Source organism: Lygodium microphyllum, chromosome 13 (genome assembly GCF_053477565.2).
Source record: "Lygodium microphyllum isolate KBCC chromosome 13, Lygodium_microphyllum_v1.1.10, whole genome shotgun sequence".
NCBI classification, from domain to species: domain Eukaryota; kingdom Viridiplantae; phylum Streptophyta; class Polypodiopsida; order Schizaeales; family Lygodiaceae; genus Lygodium; species Lygodium microphyllum.
Window position 1 is genome coordinate 155,028,353 of NC_141147.1, and position 19,546 is coordinate 155,047,898.

At 39.2% G+C, this 19,546-nt stretch overlaps 1 protein-coding gene across 1 annotated transcript in view; it reads left to right on the forward strand.

The window, feature by feature from the left end:
* Positions 1 to 4,415: 4,415 nt before the first annotated feature.
* Positions 4,416 to 19,546, forward strand: part of LOC148027387 (DNA replication complex GINS protein PSF3-like) — a 34,437-nt gene continuing 19,306 nt past the window's right edge. The window contains exons 1-2 of the mRNA XM_087691967.1: positions 4,416 to 4,633; positions 4,713 to 4,784. Coding sequence (XP_087548093.1) covers positions 4,589 to 4,633; positions 4,713 to 4,784 — 117 coding nt within the window. The 5' untranslated portion in view covers positions 4,416 to 4,588. The remainder of the gene's footprint in view (positions 4,634 to 4,712; positions 4,785 to 19,546) is intronic.

Here is a 19,546-nt window from a genome sequence, read left to right on the forward strand (position 1 = left end):
AACACGTATAAACATTGATAGTGGACCACTTGGTTGGATAAGTTTGCATGTCTACACTTAGCATGTCAATGGTCATTATGATCCTCACACAACCCCTAACTTACCACGTATTATATTTGGTTAGTTACACCTCCTTATCCGTTGGCATATTTTAGTGCAAATAGGTTATTATAGTCAATTATGCACAATTTGACTTAGTAGGTCACTTTCCTTTATATTGTATATTATCTATACCTTGTGTACATTGCATTGTGTGGAAGAAAGAAGAAAAACTAGCAAGAAAACACTTTAGCATGCATCTCTCTTCTTGTGTTCTTGAGAGAGCTTCCTCTTGAGTGTATTTGTGTGTGTTTGGCATAGTAGCTTAAGCAAGTCCCCCCTACCACACGATTTGTGACATGAAGGATATCATGAGATACCTTGAGGGCACTATGGACTTATGTCTTTGCTACGGTAGCTAGGATACTAGAGTTGTGGGTTATGTTGACTCAAATTATGTAGGACATGGAGATAGTAGAAAGTCCACCTTTAGCTATGTCTTCACCTCTTTTGGGCGTGATGTTTCTTAGATTTCTAGGATGTAAAAATGCATTGCCTTGTCTACTATATCGAGGCTAGGTACATTACAAGGATTGAGGCTTGCAAGGAGAGCTTATGATTAGGTCGTCTTATTGCATACCTTGGTATCACTTGTATGACTTCTACCTTGCCTTTACAATTCGATATTTTGTGCGAAGACCAAGCACATTGAGGTGCATTATTACTTCATCGAAGAGGTGATAAAAAATAAGCACATAATAGTGAGAATCCTACGGATTTTCTCACTAAAAGTCTCCCAATGGAATGTTATGCCTTCCTTACAACAATTATGTGGCCTGGGCATAGAATAAGATGACGTCTTTTCTCATCTAGCTGTACTCATATGTGCATATTGTACTTTTCTCCTTATTCTTGGCACGTTCACATTTAAGTGGGAGGTTGTTGGGGGTTCAGGGTCACGCATGACTAGTTGCTTATATTTACATTGTACTTAGTGTCTGCAAACCTATACAATGTAGGCGGTGACCACCCATCACTATCATCTTTATTTCTTATTCTTTACTGTGATAGAATAATAAAAGGAAGGCATGTCACACATTTCGATAGTTGGAGTTCCCACATGTTGGTCTTGTTCTCTTTAGTTCTGACCTCCATAGCCATTGCTTTTGCTTCCACTTGTGCTCTTCTCTCTCTCTCACTCCTACTCACCCTTTAAACCTTGACTATGTGAAACATACAACAAGGAGAATAGTCCTATATGTGTGTGTATGTGTAATCAAATAAGTGGGAAGACCTCCCATTGTTCCTCCTCCTTCCTCCACCATTAATTGATTGTAATGTAAGCACACACTGTGCTCAAGCTAATAAATAATCATGAGTTTTTGTTGTTGTTTTATAAATGCTCTATATTGATACTAAGTGTCTTATTGTAAAGCTTTGAAGTAAGGCACATGCATGTGCGCGCACGAAGAGCTAAGGTTAGATTAGTTCTCTTTTGTGCATGCACACGCGCGCGCACGCGCACACACACACACACACATGAGCTAAGGTTGATAGAGTTGAACAATAGCACAATGTTTGATTAGTTAAATAAATTGCCCAATTAAAAGTTGTAATTAATCTCTTAGGATCCCAATAAAAAAATGTTTAAGTGCATACCTTTGTAGTGTGAGAAATACAAGCACTATTATAGATCTAACATATCATTTTTACTTTAACATATATAGTAAATAGTGAAAAACACTTATATCATCTATCTGCAAGCATATTTAACAAGTATACCTAACAAATTGTTTGATGTGGGATAATAGAAAATGAGTACTAAAATGGATTGATTATTTAGCTTTAATACATTTTATACACGACTATTTAAGATTCCTTTAGAATATTGAATTATGACTAATGTGTTAGTAATTGTTTTGGCTTTGTTAAGAGAATATACCCTCTTGTTAATGACAAATCTCATAAAATAAAGAGAGAGTGAGAGAGTGAGGGAGGGGGGCAAAAGGGGGAGGAGGGGGAGGGGAAAGGCAAACATAATCTTTCTATAGAGGCCCTAATGACTTGTGCGTGCATGGGTCTTAGCGCGGAGCACTAGTACATAGATATGCATGATCCCTCATGAGCATATCTTTTAGTGCATAACATTTATTCAACCATTTGGTGAGAGAGATTTTTAAAGGTGCGAAGAACACTATACGGGCGAAATTTTATTTCATTGTGCATATTGTTTGTCGAATGATTTTCTATGTTTCTTATTCTTTAGACTTTAGTACATAGATATGCACAATCCCTCATGAGCACACATATTTTAGTATGTAATATTTATTCAATTGTTTAGTGAGAGGGATTTTTAAGGTGCGAAGAAATACCTGAAAAAGTGAAATCTATTCTCCATATTATTTAGAGCTTCACCTTGGGGATCTTGAATCAATGTGAAGGCTTCTAAGCATTTGTGGCACAAGAAGGAGAAGTTTGGTATTCAAGAAATAAACATGTTATTCCTTGAAGGGTGAGTGGGAGTTATATTGATATTCTCCCTATCGACTTGTTTCTCTCTCTCTCTCTCTCAATTGAACATGCACACACACATTTATTCTCTCTCTCTCTCTCTCTCTCTCTCTCTCAATCGAACACACACACACACACACACACACACACACACTCTCTCTCTCTCTCTCTCTCTCTCTCTCTCTCTCTCTCTTTTAATTGAATATGCATACATATAGACACTCTCTCTTTCTTCCTTTTAATTGAAGATAGGATATGACCATGAAAAGGGGAAAGGAGAGTCTTTGAATTTAATGGTTGAATATGTGGATGCAATGTGTACATCTCTAAAAACATCCACAAATGTACATACATTATACAAAAAAGAGTTGAATTTCTTGTTTTATTGAACATATGGGATGAGATAATAATTTCAATGGTTGAGCGTGTTTATGTAATATATACATACTCTAAAGCGAGAGTAAATGCATATATATATATATATATATATATATATATATATATATATATATATATATATAGAGAGAGAGAGAGAGAGAGAGAGAGAGAGAGAGAGAGAGAGAGAGAGAGAGAGAGAGAGAGAGAGAGAGAGAGAGAGCATATACACTTATAAAACACACACTTACAAGAATGTACATATGCACATATGTAGATACACACATCCAAACATGAATATATACATCTAATACGTACACACCTATACATCCAAATATATACACATGTACACATATGAGGTGAAAAAACAAGAGGAAAAAGCAAGGAGAGAAAAAATAAATGATGAGGGAGAGATAGAGGACACACATTATGACACCACATAGAGAGAGAGAGAGAGAGAGAGAGAGAGAGAGAGAGAGAGAGAGAGAGAGAGAGAGAGAGAGAGAGAGAGAGAGAGAGAGAGAGAGAGAGAGAGAGAGAGAGAGAGAGAGAGAGAGAGACACACACACACACACACACAAAGCATAGAAAAAACAAAAACAAAAAATTATGTATGTGTGTGATAATATATATTTACTATTACATTTAATATGTATAATGATGATGATACATATAACATAATTATATGTTAATTCAATAAAACAAGTATTAATATAGTTATTAAAATATTTATGTAATTAAATATATATTCATCATTAGCTATTAAATATTATTATATAAATTATAATTAATCAAATTTATACACACACACAAATACATTAATGCAATTGACTACGTACTTACTATATATAGTATTCATTAATGTATTCTTATTTTAACTAATAATTATTATATTTAATTATTTTTCATGTATTCTTTGTATTAATAATCATTGTAGTGTATGTATTATAATTATTAATATGTATAATGATATCACAATAATATAATTGATTAGGTACTAATCATTACTTATTAACACATCAATTAATTATTAATAAAATATGGATAATATTATTATAATTAATATATTATACGTTTCTAATTATGCAAATATGTTATTAATTATTAATTGAGAGAGAGAGAGAGGGGGGGGGGGGAGGAGAAAGAGGAGGAATTCTCAATATAGTTTATAGGGTATCAAATTTATGTAATATCGTAGGCTTAGTATGTGAGAATAATATGCATGTCACGATAGACCCAGTATGAATAGAAATTACCATTAAATACATTTACTTTTAAGAAACTTTGAAAATTTACCAATGTAAGGGTTCTTTGAAGATATAGTTAGGCTTAATCTTATTAATACTGGACTTCCACTCTATGTACATTAGCAAGTGCCACATTCTCTTATCTTACATTTTAGCGCATTCAATATTATATTAGTCTAAGTTACCAAAGCTTTCGAAGTTTGGATTATGTTTCTTATATCAACTTCTCTATAAACCTTTTTACAGAACGAACATGGGGAAGGAATTAGAGTCCCTAAATTTTATTTCACCTTCCAAATATCCTTAGTTGGTGGATCATTTGTTTTGTTCTTTCTTTCTTCCAGAATCCAGCCTACTCCTGGCTCCTACTTCTTCAGATTTGTGTTTTGGCGCGAACTCATACAATAGATACGCACATGTCGAGCTATTACGATCTGGACGACCTGCTCGCAGAAGAGGAGGTAGGCAGGTAGGTAGGTTGTAGCTGGCTTTTTGCAAAACAGATCTTCTGTTAAAATCCTGCGTTTGCTGTTTTTTTAGACCGTATCGGTCTTATTTCGTGTAGCAGCTGCTGGAGTGGGCATACTGGACCCGAGTTCCGAGGACAACAATGTAAGCGTTCTCATTTTTTTACAGTTCAACAGCTGATTGAGGCATCCAGGCAAGTGGTTAGAGAGTTACCGTGCGCGCACACACACTCAAGTAGAATGACACAGTCTTTTCATGTTCACGCGTGTTTTGCGTGCATCCACAGACAGACAGACAGACAGACATACATTCACCTCAAAAAGTCGAAGGTTTATGAGACTGTTGACGATTATACTTAGTAGCTTAACTGATCGTGAAGCTAAAAACTGCTAAACAAAGTAAACTCTAAAAAATTGCTCTGCTTTCAATACAGCCTTGCTACACCTATGCATAATGGAGCCGATGGTGGCTCCAATCAGTCCCAATCTGAATCAGCAGAGGGTCATATTCCCAAGGACAAGAGTATTTCTAATAAGTGAGTGGCCTTTAGCTACTGCCATTGGTGATTATCCAGCTAGGTGCTGTTGTATTGCCACCCAGGTTTCATGAGGTCTTGTCTCAGATCCTTGCTCAAGCCATGGTCCCCGGGTGCTGAGTGCTCATGTCATGTCTTGAACATGCATTAGAAGCCAACTTGCATGGTATGCAAGGTAGGTGTCTTCATGACACAGCTCACACCTTCTACATCACATTGTACATTTTAGGCCCTCACTCAGATGTCCCTCCCATGTCATGACTTGCTCATAGCACATGGTTTTTGTTTGTTTAACTTGCGCACGGGTAGACTTGGCGCTTGGAGTTGCAAATCACATCATGGGGTTACCTTGGACTCACTCCAACACATCTTGAACTATCTTTGATCTTGGTGACATGACGCATCATGGGTCCATATTCCAATTGTTGTCATGTGCCTCAACTCCTAGGAGTTCTCTTGGCTCACACTTGGAGCAAGGGGTTTGGTTGTTGTGGCTAGGTAGAGAACCTTGCCATGTCAAGGGCAAAGATGGTTGTTGGGGGGGGGGGGGGGGGATGAAGTGCAGGCACAAGTGTCACTCCTCTCATACCTATCTCCCCTTGATCAAATTCAAGTTCGCTTGAATTGAGCTGGTGAGTACTTTGAAGCCGAGGCAACGATTTAAAGAGCCCATTTGCAATATGGACTTCCCTCCCTTGCAAGATTCCCAACTACCATGTAATAGGAAGAGCTTGCCAAGTTAGCTAGATCTTAGCTTGTTAACATTACACATTAAATCTTCATTAGCTCATTAAAAACAACCTCAAAACTTGAGTATTACCAAAGTTACTATGTTCCATAAGCAAACAACCTAACTTTGGGAGGATCCACATCTATATATAGGAGTTTGCTTGGCCATGTAGTTTGTCCCTCTTGTATGGGTTTTCAACCATCATCTCTCCTTTTATTGATTGTCCAACCCATAACGATTGTTGCCATATCATCACTAGCTCTTGACATCCTGTCCATTGTTTTTGCCTACTACCTCCAATTGTTGGCAACCTGATCTAGAGCCACTTGAAAGTTGTGTTTACAGTTTGTGCACACCTCCTTGCTGTCCAACCTCTTCTTGAGCTTCATATAGCTTGTGTTTATTGCAATGTAGGCCCAATCTACATTAGGTTTACTGTTTAGATATTCTCTGACCTCCTACTGTTTTTGGTGATTAGTTACCATTATCATCTACATTAGATTCACCATTAGATGTTACTTGACCTCTTATTGTTTCTAGTGATTAGCTGCCATTATTCTTCATGCGACCTCAGACTAGGAGCCAATCCCACTCTTTGTCAAGAAACAACCCATCATGGATTGGGATGCCAATCCTAGCTCCAAGATTTCAAAACTTGCTAGACTTCGATTGATGTGTCATGTAATACCCCTCTTTGGGTTTTGTGCATGTATACACTTGCATAGATGAGGTTCACTTGCTCCATCTCACCACCCTTTTGTAAGAGTGCAGTGAATGTGGAAGCATATGACCGGATTGAAAGAAAATTCACATGAGAGAGGAGGGAGAGAGAAAAGAGATAGTAGAATGAAGAATTTGCAGTAAACAAATGTTGAAATGAAGAAGGTAGATGTATACATGGGTTGTTGAATGTATCTTTGTGAGCCGATCTCTCACCACCTAAAGAGATAAGTGAAGAATGATTTGGGTAGGTTGCCTATAAATAGGTAAGAGAAATAGCAATATTATAATCAAGTTGGCCAATAAAAATTGGTTGATTGTTGCACAATAGCAATCGCTGAATTAAATAATGCCTATAATGTTGTGCACCAATGTGGGGCTGCTACGTGGCAACCTATGCAACCTACCTAGCGTACTTGATCCTATAAAGTTGGAAATGACATGTAGATTGTCTTGAGTTGCTCCACTTGATAAATAGGAGATGTGCAACTGTGCTAGAGAGTGCTAATTGTACAACAATAACTTGCCAATGCCTATTTACGGGATGAATAAATCTCTAACACCTTTAAGGCTCAGGGAGCTAGAGTGCTGTCGGAGAACGGTTTGAAGAAGAGCCTTGGTAAACAAATTTTCCAACTTGTTCTTTGTCTTGCAGCAAACCCGAATCAATGATCTCATCTAGGATTTCTCCCAAGTGAAATGATACTGTATCTTAATGTGTCTTGACCTAGCATGGAATGCAGGATTTCATGCCAAAGCTATGCAACTCTCATTGTTGCAATGGAGTGTAGTAGGACCTGATTGAGGATAGTTTCTAACAATTGCTGAAGCCACATTGTTTCACATGTGGTAGAAGATGCCGCTCTCTACTTTGCCTTTGTAGATGATAGGGCAATATTGGGTTGCTTCTTGTTACTCCAAGAGATAGTCCTACACCCAAAGTCCAGCAATATCTTGTTGTTGGTCAACATCTCCAACCCAATCTAAATCCATTTAGCCCTGTAGAACCAAGGTTGAATCTCCTATAGCTGCTAGATAATACCTAGGTTGGGGGTCTCCTGTAGAAATGACAAAATCCTCATAGTAGTCTACCAATGAACTAGCTTGGGGTCACTTGTGAACCTTGTGAGAAAGCCTACAAGAAAACACAAATGAATCCAAGTGTTAAGGAGTTATATCGACGACCCAATCAATTGCGTATAGTGGGTAGCATCTGCTGGCAATGAATTTGTATGGGTTGTAGTCTTCTAGTTTGGATTTATGGAAGTAGAAAGAGCCTTACACTCCATCTCAAACATAGTCAGAAGCTCCTACATATACTATTGTTGGGAGATGAAAATCCCCCTTGGAGTTTGCCAAATCTCATGACCTAGAGAGAAGTGGAGAAGGCCCATATCTGTCATCTCGAACATCTTGTGTAGTGTCTCCTTTGTTTGCTTGACCTTTTAGACATGGCCACTTGTCAAGATGAGATCATCCACATAAAGCACGAACAATGCGTATCCTGCAACGGTGGTATGGACATATAATTGGGGAATCGGAAGAGGAATGCCGATATCCTAACTTTCCTTGGAGGAACAAGTCTATCTTCTTGTTCCAAGTGTGGGGAGATTGTTTGAGTAAAGGGCCTTCTTCAACCTGTACACATTGCTGTTTGACGAGGAAAATCTAGGAGGTTGCTCAACATAGATATGCTTTTTCAAATCTCCATTATTCTTCAAATCTCCATTAAGGAATGAAGACTTTATATCAAGTTGATAAGCCGGCCATCTCCTATGGTTGGCTAAGCAAAAAATACAAAACGCTAAATGCTAAACTCATATCTTCATGCTTCAAAAAGTTGTATGGCATTGTTGTGTCTTCAAGAACATGTCAAACAAGTGACTTGGAGACTAGAGAGATAGTAGTAGGGTTTGCGGAGAGAAACATTGTGTGTGAATGGCAAACATTGAATGAGAAGAAAAACTCAAAAACACAAGAACATGATGATGATACATTGAATCATGCTATGAGAAACAAAGTTGATATAGTGGAGCCAAAGCTCAGAAGATGATTGCGTTGTCTTATTTAACTTAGGTGTTAGCACTTGTGGTCTTGTGGGGAATTTACACAGTGAAGGGAGTGAAATGCAATCCTTCGAGTAGTGGGCTATTGAAGTAATCATTGGAAGTTGAAGGATAGTTATCGAGGGAGTGAATCACAATCCTTTGATGCCGTCAGAGATGAGGAAAATGATCACCAGTTGTCGAAGGAGTGAACTACAGTCCTCAAATAGCGAGGAGATGGCCGAGGTAGCAAACACAAATTCGAGTGTGTTGGAACTATCAAATGCATGGAGAGCAGCCTAGATACTGATGCCAGGTGGAATGTGATGATGCCAGATGTGGAGGATCTCCTAGATTGCAAAACACAAATACATGGGGCTAAAGGAGTTGATGCCAGGGAGAGAAAGTTGACGCCAAGTGGAGGAGAACGATCGAGGCTGAAAATGCCAATGTAGACAACACTAGAGATGACGGTAGCAGCCTGATGAGTGACGCTAGGGCGAGAATCCCAAAATGCAGGCATTGTGACGGCCGCTAGGTGGGGAGATGATTTCACTAGTTGTTAGATGGCGCTAGCAAGATGGAGCCTCCAAATGTAGCTACCAAGATATGAGATAGTACAAAACCAATGCAAGTCACTGGTTGTGAAGGCATTGGCACCTGCTCCTCTCCTTCCACTAGAACTAGTTAGGTGATGAATGATCATAATGATGAATGTGGAGGAGAAGCTTGAATAAATAGACAAAAATAATGCCATAAATCATGTTAGGTTGACTAGCATTTAATGTTGGTCAGCCAGTAGTAAATGCTAAAATGACCATCATAAAATGCCAAGAAAAATGCCTAAATAATTAGGACAATATCTTGGTGCCCTAGCCCATCGAATCACATGCACAGACTCAACCATGAATTGACATATTTGCTAACACTCTCTCTCAAATCATGGAGGGTCTGATACAATACAAGATACAATGACAATGTTCCATTGTAGTACATATAACAAGGCTTAGCAGAATAGAACCATGGATACCCAAGCAGTGGGTGTGCAAGCCACCACCAAGGTGCCTCAAAGAGAACCCCTGATGTCGATGTCGATTGTATCAGCACTTGAAAATAGAGAAAAATCATAGCAGCTCTCAATATCTATTAACAATGTCTCACTTTAGCATACAAGACCAGCCTGTAAAAAATGCCTTTGAACATATGTTGACCATGGAGGCCTTTGGCCAGACTACCAAAGTGTCCCCACATGTGAGCTCAAGGCTAGGAGCGAAGCCTACTCTTTGTCAAATAACCAGCTCATCATGAATTGGGAAGTCAATCCTAGCTTTAGGATTTGAACCTGCTAGCTTCGGTCAGTGTGTTAAGGAAAGATCTTTGGAACTTGTGCACTTGTATACTTGTAGAGATGAGGTTCACCTACCCCATGTCACCACCCTCTCATACTCCCTCTCTGGCATTGGAGAGTTGTGAGGGATGATCCCATCACTTGTACTAGCAACTTGGAAGGGAGGCCCCTGCAGCCATCACTCGGGCAACATAGATGGAGCCTAAACGTGGACTTGGGGAAGAGGAAGAATCGCCAAGAGAGTTGTCACCCATCGTCACTGTTCGTGCTTGTTTTTGTTGTAAAGTTGCTAATGTCTTGCAATCGTGTTGGAGGTGTCCCTTCTTGCCACAATAATAGCATTAAGACTTCTGCTTTTGCCGTATGGCACCCCTCTCTAAAATTGGAACATTTGAAGCAACAAGAGAGAGCATCATCACAGAAACTTGAAGTTGAACTCAGCAAGTCTTTAGCATAACATTTGTAGATGAGTAAAGAATAGTTGCATGTTGACCATTAGGAGGAGATTCTGGAGGAGCCATCATGAGGGAGATATAGAGAAGATGAAGAAAGGGAAGGGATCTTTAGAGAGAAAAGCATGCCAAAAATACACTCACAAGGATTGCACGAGTTCCAAGTAGTAAAGAAGCACATAGAGAAAAGATCAATAGTAACTAGAGTGTTGTGATGAAAACACAATTGAATGCACATGAACCCTCTCTAAAGCTGAGCAATGTACCACAAAGTGAGAAGATGGACCAAAAACAACCAGAACCAGCTTGAAAATATAGTTGCCCAGCCATGCACAGTAGCAAACAATCAAAACGCAGGTGCTGATTAGTAAAATGCAGGTAGCAGACACCAAAACATAGGTTTGGAAGGGCCAAGAACAAGTCCTCAGCTCTGAAACAGTGTAAAACAAGAGTAGGAACAATGATCTTGCAAATTGATACCATGTTAGGAGTGGATGCAGTGATGGAAGCGCAAAAATTGCTATAGTAGATTTGTGAACACGAGACAAAGGAAAGTGTTAGAAGACCCCAAGGAAAACGATGAAGCCAGAAGAAGAATAGTTCTCCTCTGTGAGCACGAGTGATCCGTTTCTCCTCCCAACCTCGCCTAGATAAGTGCTGGCCCCTCTCTCCCCGTTTCCTCTGCTAGCCGTCCACTTTTGGTGAGTCCTACTATTCTTGGACTCTCTTACTCTCTAGGTTCCCCTTAACCCCGTTCGGGCGCCCAAGAGCCCGGACGGTCATCCTTGTGCGTGTTCCCCTAGATTTACCTTAATGTCACATTAAATATTTGTGACCTTAACGTAACATTAAATATCACTTTTAATGTCACATTACTGTCACATTGCCTTCCCCTTAAGAATCGGTTTCGTCCTCGAAAACAATACTTGGAAGTCTAACTGTAAATCGGGAAACCTTTTCTTTAAAGTACTTACTCGCTCCCATGTTGAGCTTTCTTCTGAACAATCTTTCCACTTAACCAAACATTCTTGATAAATAGTATTCCTCGTTCGTCTATTACGAACATTTAATATTCTTTTTGGTTCATGTGGATTAGATTGGTCATTGAATAGCTCCTCAATGTCATCGTTTAAGATTAAATTATCCAAATCACCCAGCTTCTTTCTTAATTTATTTACATGAAAAACTGGATGTATTTTACTACCAGCAGGTAGTTGGAGCTTGTAAGCCAATTCTCCCACCTTTTTAAGTATTATGAAAGGACCACAATACCTTGGTGAAAGCTTTGGACATTGTCCCTTTTGCATAGTTTTAGTTTGTTCAAGCACCTTAAGATAGACCAATTCTCCTTCTTCAAAGGAGATGTCTCTTCGGTGAGGATTTGCATATGCTCTAGCTCGATTTTGAGCTTTTTTAATATTTTCTTGAGCAAATTTTAACATACTATTCATATCCTCCAAAAAGTCTTTAGCTACTTGAACCTTTTCCTTATGCAGTCCTACTGCAAAAGGAGCTTTGGGCTGAAACCCATACATTAACATAAATGGACTACATCCAGTGGAAGAGTGCTTGGCACTGTTATATGCAAACTCTGCTATCGGTAAATACTCTTCCCAATTAGTTTGCCTTTTACTTACATATGCCCTAAGCATATCTTCAAGGATTTGGTTAACCCTTTCAGTTTGCCCATTTGTTTGCGGATGATCCGCTGTACTCATGCTAAGTTTAGTATCCAATTTCCTAAATACCGCACGTCAAAAATGGCTATCAAATTTTCTATCCCGATCAGAAACTATATTTACCGGAAAGCCATACAATCGGTATATGTTCTCTACAAACAATCTAGCCAATTCTGGTGTTTTAACATCAGTTGAAGTTGGAATAAACCTAGCCATTTTGGTTAACCTATCCACAATCACCCACACAGAGTCGTGCCCCCTCTGTGTTCTAGGTAAAGCAACAATAAAGTCCATGGAGATACTCTCCCATTTTCCCGAAGGAATCTCTAGTGGATGGAGAAGTCCTCCCATTTTCAATCTTTCAGCTTTATTAACCTGGCATTTATTACATTTGACCACATAGTCAAGGACGTCCTTATTCATTCCAGGCCAATAGAACTGCCTTTTAATAAGACTATAAGTCTTATTAACTCCTGGATGTCCCGCACTAGGGGTATCATGACACTCAAAGAGTATCTGGCGCCTTATTTTTGTATCTTTCGGGACACATACCCTACCTTTGTAGAGTAAATAACCATTATCAATGGTAAAATTCTTCCACTTGAATCGAGTTTGAGCAACCCTTGATGCTCCATTTCCTTCTTGAACATCCTCAGATATTCCTTTCTCAGTAGAAGCACTTTCATTTGGATCCCCATTTTTTATTGCTTCCCATATATTGGAATATGCCGGATCAACCTGACATTTCCCTTTTAAAGATTCAAGCAAGTTGGAAGTAAACTGAGTAAAACTCAATTCATTAATGATGGGCATTCTGCTGAGTGTATCAGCTACCATATTATACTTTCCTTTTCTATATCTTATCTCATAGTCGAACTCTTGGAGGAGTTCGGCTCATCTGGCTTTACGCCCGTGTAAATCCGGTTGATCATTAAGCAACTTAATGCTTTCATGATCCGATAAAATCAAAAGTTTGGCACCGTACAGATAGTGCCTCCATTTCTTCATTGCATGTACAATTGCATACAGCTCCCTCTCATAAACAGAATAATTCTGTTTTGCACGGTCTAATTTCTTGCTTTCAAAAGCAACTGGCCGACCTTCTTGTAATAAGACCGCGCCTATTGCCTTATCACTGGCATCAGCTTCAACCACAAATGGTTTATTGGGATCCACTATTAATAGTACTGGAGCTGTAGCAATAGCTACCTTAAGGTTTTGAAAACTTTCATTTTGGTCTGTTCCCCAATTAAAACTTTTTCCTTTCCCTTTAAGTTGGTCTGTCATTGGAACAGCTATTTTGGCATAATCTCGAATGAATCTACGATAAAATCCAGATAAACCTAGGAAGATCTGCAGCTCTTCCAGGTTCCTTGGAGGTGGCCATTCAATAATTGCCCTTACTTTTTCTGGATCCATGTTGATTCCCTCTTTCGAGATAATATGCCCCAAGTATTTGACCTCTTGTGCAAAGAATTCACATTTAATTTTCTTCGCATAAAGAGAATGTGTTTTTAACAGTTGGAATACTAATTGTAAGTGTTCCAAATGTTCTTCTCTTGATTTACTAAAGATCAAGATATCATCCAAGAAGACTACTATAAAATGTTCTAGATAGGGCCGTAAAACACTATTCATTAGCTTCATAAAGGTAGTTGGTGCATTAGTGAGGCCAAAAGGCATCACCAAAAAATCATAATGCTCGTATCTAGTACGAAATGCTGACTTGGAAACATCTTGTGCCTTAATTCTTACTTGGTGATAGCCTGATCTTAAATCTATCTTTGTGAAGAATTTTGCCCCTTGTAATTGATCAAAAAGATCTTCCATTCTGGGCATAGAAAATTTATTCTTCACGGTTATTTTATTAAGTACTCTATAGTCAACACAAAGTCGCATAGAACCATCTTTTTTCTTTACCAATAAAATTGGTGAAGCCCAAGGTGAATTACTGGGTTGAATAAATCCTTTATTCAGGTAATCCTTAATTTGTCTTTTAACTTCTTGATGCTGTGTTTCACTTAACCTATACGGTGGTTTTGAAATAGGGTGTGTACCCTTATTTATATCAATTGGGTGATTTATATCACCCCTATCTGGTGGAAGACCACTTGGTAAATCAGAAGGAAACACATCTTTAAAATCATCTAACAAACTACTTAATTCATTATTAACATTCAACTCACAAACATAAGAAAATTGTTGCTTTATGTTACAGAAAGTAAAAGTGTTCTGTACAGGAAGAGACCATGACATATATACCTCACGAACTTCTTTCTTTATCAGCTTCTGAACTTCAGTAGAACACAGCAAAGGATTATCAGATACTTCATGTTCACCTTGAATGACAAAAGTTTTACCATCCCTTTCAAGTTTCAGTGTATTATGGTGATAACTACGTTTTAAGGATGGTTCCAATCCCCATAGCCACTCCCTTCCTAGAGCAATATTAGCTCTTTCCATGTTCATAATTTGGAAATCAAGTTTATCTTTATATCCTTGAATCTCAATTTTCAAATTGGATACCATTGTATCCCATATTTTATTATCTTGGCCTTGCATCATAGGAACAACATATTGATGCCCACTCTTTTGTTGGGGAAGTTTCAATTTTTTGACAAGTGCATAATTTATAAAATTATGTGTGGCAGAGTCATCAATCATGACTCTAACCCTCTTTCCAGCTATCAATCCATGTACTCTAAGTAATTCTGCCACATAGAAGTTGACATACAACACTTATGTTGTACATACATGTGCAAGACCTCTAAAGATTTGTACTTTTCATGCCCCTTTAATTCTAAGGTCTGCACTACATGGATTTGTTTTTCTTTTTCCTTGTCCTTATCCTTATCCTTTCCTTTATCTTTCCCCTTTTTCTTTTGAGGGAAATTCCAAGCAGCATGGTTAGGGGATAGGCAATTGAAACACAACTTTTCTTTTTTGGCCTTATCAAAGTCATCAGGACTTAACTTTGGTCTCACATATGGTTTCTTTTCAAAAGGTTGTTTTTTACCCTTAAAGAATGGCATTTTCCTTTTAAATTTGCCCACAAATTTTGAGGTTTCCAATTCCTTAGACTTGGGCTCCGTATCAGTGAGACTAGTGAGTGTACCTGGACACATACTATCTTCATGAATTAATGCAAATTTAATTGTCTCTTCCAGCATCTTAGGTGAACTCCTTTTTACTTCCTTTTTACAAGCTTTATCTAGTCCCCTAATGAATCCTCTTGTTTTTTGGAATTCATCTATTCCTTCCAATTTGAGGATTATCTCACGATATTCCTCTAGATATGTCAGCAGGGGTCTTCCTTTTTGTCTGACATAATCCCAATCTTCCCAATTTCTTTCCATTTCATTTTCAGGAAGGAATTCTTTTAAAAAGACGGATTCAAATTGAGCCCAAGTTTCAGGTATTTTATTTGCCTCCTTTAAAGTTCGCCACCACTTATATGCTTTGGGCCCCAAAGTTAAACTAGCCTCCAATGCTTGGAGATGTGGTGGGGTATTTTTAAGTTTATGTAAATCTTCCCATTTTTGGAGGAAATTAAAGATTGTGTCTTTATTCCTATCTTTTTCCTCCCCGTGAAATTGAGGTGGTTTCATATCCTTTAGAACTGGATTATCCCTCAATTTATGGTAGGGTTGGGGTTCCTTAGGATCTCGCATAGTCACATCTAAATCTTTCGATGAAGATGGGACATCCGAGGTTTCTATCTTATTTTTATCTCTTTCTAACAATAAAGTTAATTGAGATTTTGTTTCAGTGAGTGTTTGGGTTAAAAATTCCATTTGAACCCCCTGAGCTTGCACACGAGCAGTAAGATCATCGAATTGCTCTCGTGTAGCAAAAAATTCTTCCCACTGTTCTTCTTGTATTTTTGATTCATGGGGATCTACCATAGGTTGGTCCCCAGAACTAGAACTTTCCATTACTCTTTCTTTCCTTTTTTCTGCCATTAATACACTGGAATTGGAAAGCAAAGATAAGAAATTTGCATGCAAAGTAAAGTACTTCCCTGATTTTAATGGCAGGCAGTTGTTGCTAGTTTGGAAATAAACTCGAAGAGTAAGGAACAAATTTTATCGCCCGAACAAAGTCAGTCACGTAGGAAATGGAGCTTCTTTGTAGAAACGACTAGTATTCAGCCCCCTTCTTTAATAATCACGCAGGCCATCAATGCCCCTTTCTTGAATTTGCTCTCTGCTGAGCTTGTACTTGTGATATAAATACAGTCGAGGCTGAAAAGAAGAATTCCGAACACGCAGTCGACTGATCAAACACGCATCATAAAAATGACTTCAGCTTCAGCCCGTGAAAAGGAGAAGAATGTGTGTTTCGTTGATGTGTTCACGGATAGGCGTGACCAAGATTCGGTGGCCCACGATTCAGCCTACGACGTTCTGTGAAAAAGTGGCTGCCCTCTCGATAAGTTACGTGACAAAGATACACGTCACGTCAAGTTTTATGTGACGTGTCACCTGACGTTTGACCAGCGGCTTTACGGGTCCGTCGACTGACTTAATCAGCGACTTCACGGCGAGACCCGTCGACTGTTGACTGAATGGATAGCGGGACCTGAAAATCCGTCATTGCCCTTTCGTTGAAGATCCCCAAGAATCCACACGGCTAAACCTGTAAGCTCTGATACCAATGTCAGAAGACCCCAAAGAAAACAATGAAGCCAGAAGAAGAATAGTTCTCCTCTGTGAGCACGAGTGATCGGTTTCTCCTCCCAACCTCGCCTAGATAAGTGTATGCCCCTCTCTCCCCGTTTTCTCTGCCAACCGTTCACTTTTGGTGAGTCCTACTATTCTTGGACTCTCTTACTCTCTAGGCTCCCCTTAACCCCGTTCGGGCGCCCAAGAGCCGGGACGGTCATCCTCGTGCGTGTTCCCCTAGATTTACCTTAATGTCACATTAAATATTTGTGACCTTAACGTTACATTAAATATCACTTTTAATGTCACAGAAAGAGAAAGAGAAACATTGCAAAAGAAAAGAACATTGCATAAGGAACTTAGAAGCAAAGTGATACTCGAGAAATGGAATCCATATACCAAGATATGAGATAGTATAGACCCAATGTGAGTCACTAGTTGTGAAGGCATTGGCACTTGCTTCTCTCCCTCCACCAAAACCAATCAGGTGATGAATGATCATAATGATGAATGCGGAGAAGAAGCTTGAATAAATAGGCAAAATTAATGTCATAAATCATGTTAGGTTGACCAACATTTAATGCTGGTTGGCCAGCTATAAATGCTAAAATGACCATCATAAAATGCCAAGAAAAATGCCTAGATCCAGCAATAAATGCCAAAATGATCATCATAAAATGTCAAGAAAAATGCCTAAATAATTGGGATAATATCTTGGTGCCCTAGCCCATTGAATCACATGCATAGACTTAGCCATGAGATGACCTATCTGCTAATAGCGCCCACTAAAGAAGCGACGAGAATGTGGACACCAACCCTTCTTGGGGTTGTTAGTGTGAAACCTTGATTAAAGTATGTGAACTAAAGAAATGGTTTCTTAATACACCCTGCTAGGCCCAAAAAAGGGATGAAAGAGGAGCAAAGAGAGAGATGAAGATGTAGAGGATCTCGGAGATCCAAGATTTCCACTTGAAAGGTAACCCATAGTAAGGAACAGTATATGGGATGAATTGTAGAACATGACTCCACCTCAAGAGAGAAGCCAATAGCTCCATAACTCCATGTTGGAAGGAATGTGAAGGCTTCATTACCAAGTTGCGGCTGACCCTCTAGGGCCCTAATCTAGGTAGTATGTGAAGAATGTTGGTATCAATAGGAGAAATGATTGCTCGAATATAGCCATCCCCCAAAGAGTAAGGGGGTCCTCCCTCAGAGGGTGGTGAGGCCTCCTTTGAAGTCGAAGAAGTAGGAGCCCCCTTTGAGGGCAAGGAGAGTGCATCCCCTTTGAATCCCTCTTTGCGATAGAGAGAGAATCTAAAAACTCATGGATCACAGACTTTGGATCATCTGATGACAAAATAAGTGTCGTTGGTCGTGTTGAAGAATGTATCTGGGGTATTGAATATGTCGACGAACTCCTAGAGGTGGCCTCTCGAAATTGAGTATTCAAGGGTGGGGAAAGGTGAGGCTCATGTTGAGCCAAGGGTGGGCAACAATCGATGTCTCTCAATGGAGTGGATTGTAGAGCCTAAGTAATGGAACAAGTCAAATAGCCATTGTCTCTTGAAGAAGTGGATTGTGAATATATGCTAGGGTTTGCATTGAGGAAACACAACATGTATGATCAAGATTGAAACATTAAGACTTAGACACAGACAAGCAAAACTCAAACCCTAAACGCAAAATGCAAAACACAAAAACTTGAAACTCGAACACAGAGACAAATACAAAGAGAAGAAATTGTGAAGTGAATGAATGCTGTAAATGGATGTAAGAGTGTACAGAATGCCCAAGGGCAAAGCAATGTAGTGTCGGAGAGTGACATTCATCAGAGATGGATCCGAAGTGCATTAACCACCAATCAAAGATGAGAGAGTGCTGAATAATGAAGAATAATAGGTTGGTCACTAGAACACAGTAGTCGAAGGCTTAAATCTAGTAAGTGCGATAGTGTACCACTAGAGAAAAGCTAAAAACTGATCACCCAAGGCAAAGAACTGTAAGGCGACAACAAGAGAGGTGTTTGCTGATGTAGACGGCCTACTAGATAGTAAAAACACAAGTATTGCAGTAGTCACCAGGTGGGAGAGATGGTAGTGGCTTGTTGCTTGGCGCCAAATGTTGAAAACACAAGCTGATTAGGTGCTATGATGATGTAGCTAATGGAGACCTCCAAACAATAGGGAGATGGTTGAAAACATGCCACCTATAGTGATGGGTTGGAGTCGGTGATGGTTAGAGAGTAGATGGCAAGTGGCTAATGGCTGAAATCTGCATGGTAGAGTGAGAAACCTGCACAAAAGAATGAGGTTGAATGGTGGGTAGCTTGTCTACTTCTTCTAAGGTTTCAAGAATGCCACCTAGACAAACCATGGTTCTGCAGTCCGCTCAATGATTGTTGGATACCCTCCCCTTAGCAATCTGTGTTGAGCTTAAACACGCTTTACAGCTTATTAGCATTTTTAAACAACCCCAAAACAAACACGTAATTAAATAAAAACATAAATTGGTACGTGATTCAAGAGAGTTTTAGTGGCCCCCCAAAAGCCTAATTTTTGGGCCACCCTTCAACATAGGTTGTGGTGCTTGGCTATCCTCCTTGTGCTTGAAAGGTTTCAGTGTGCATCGGATGTGTCTTATGGCCATGAGCATAAATATTTGAAAGCCTATGCGGAATAAAGTCTGTGGCCTAGAAGGGAGAGGTGGCACGAGTGCCTGGGGGTAGACGAATAT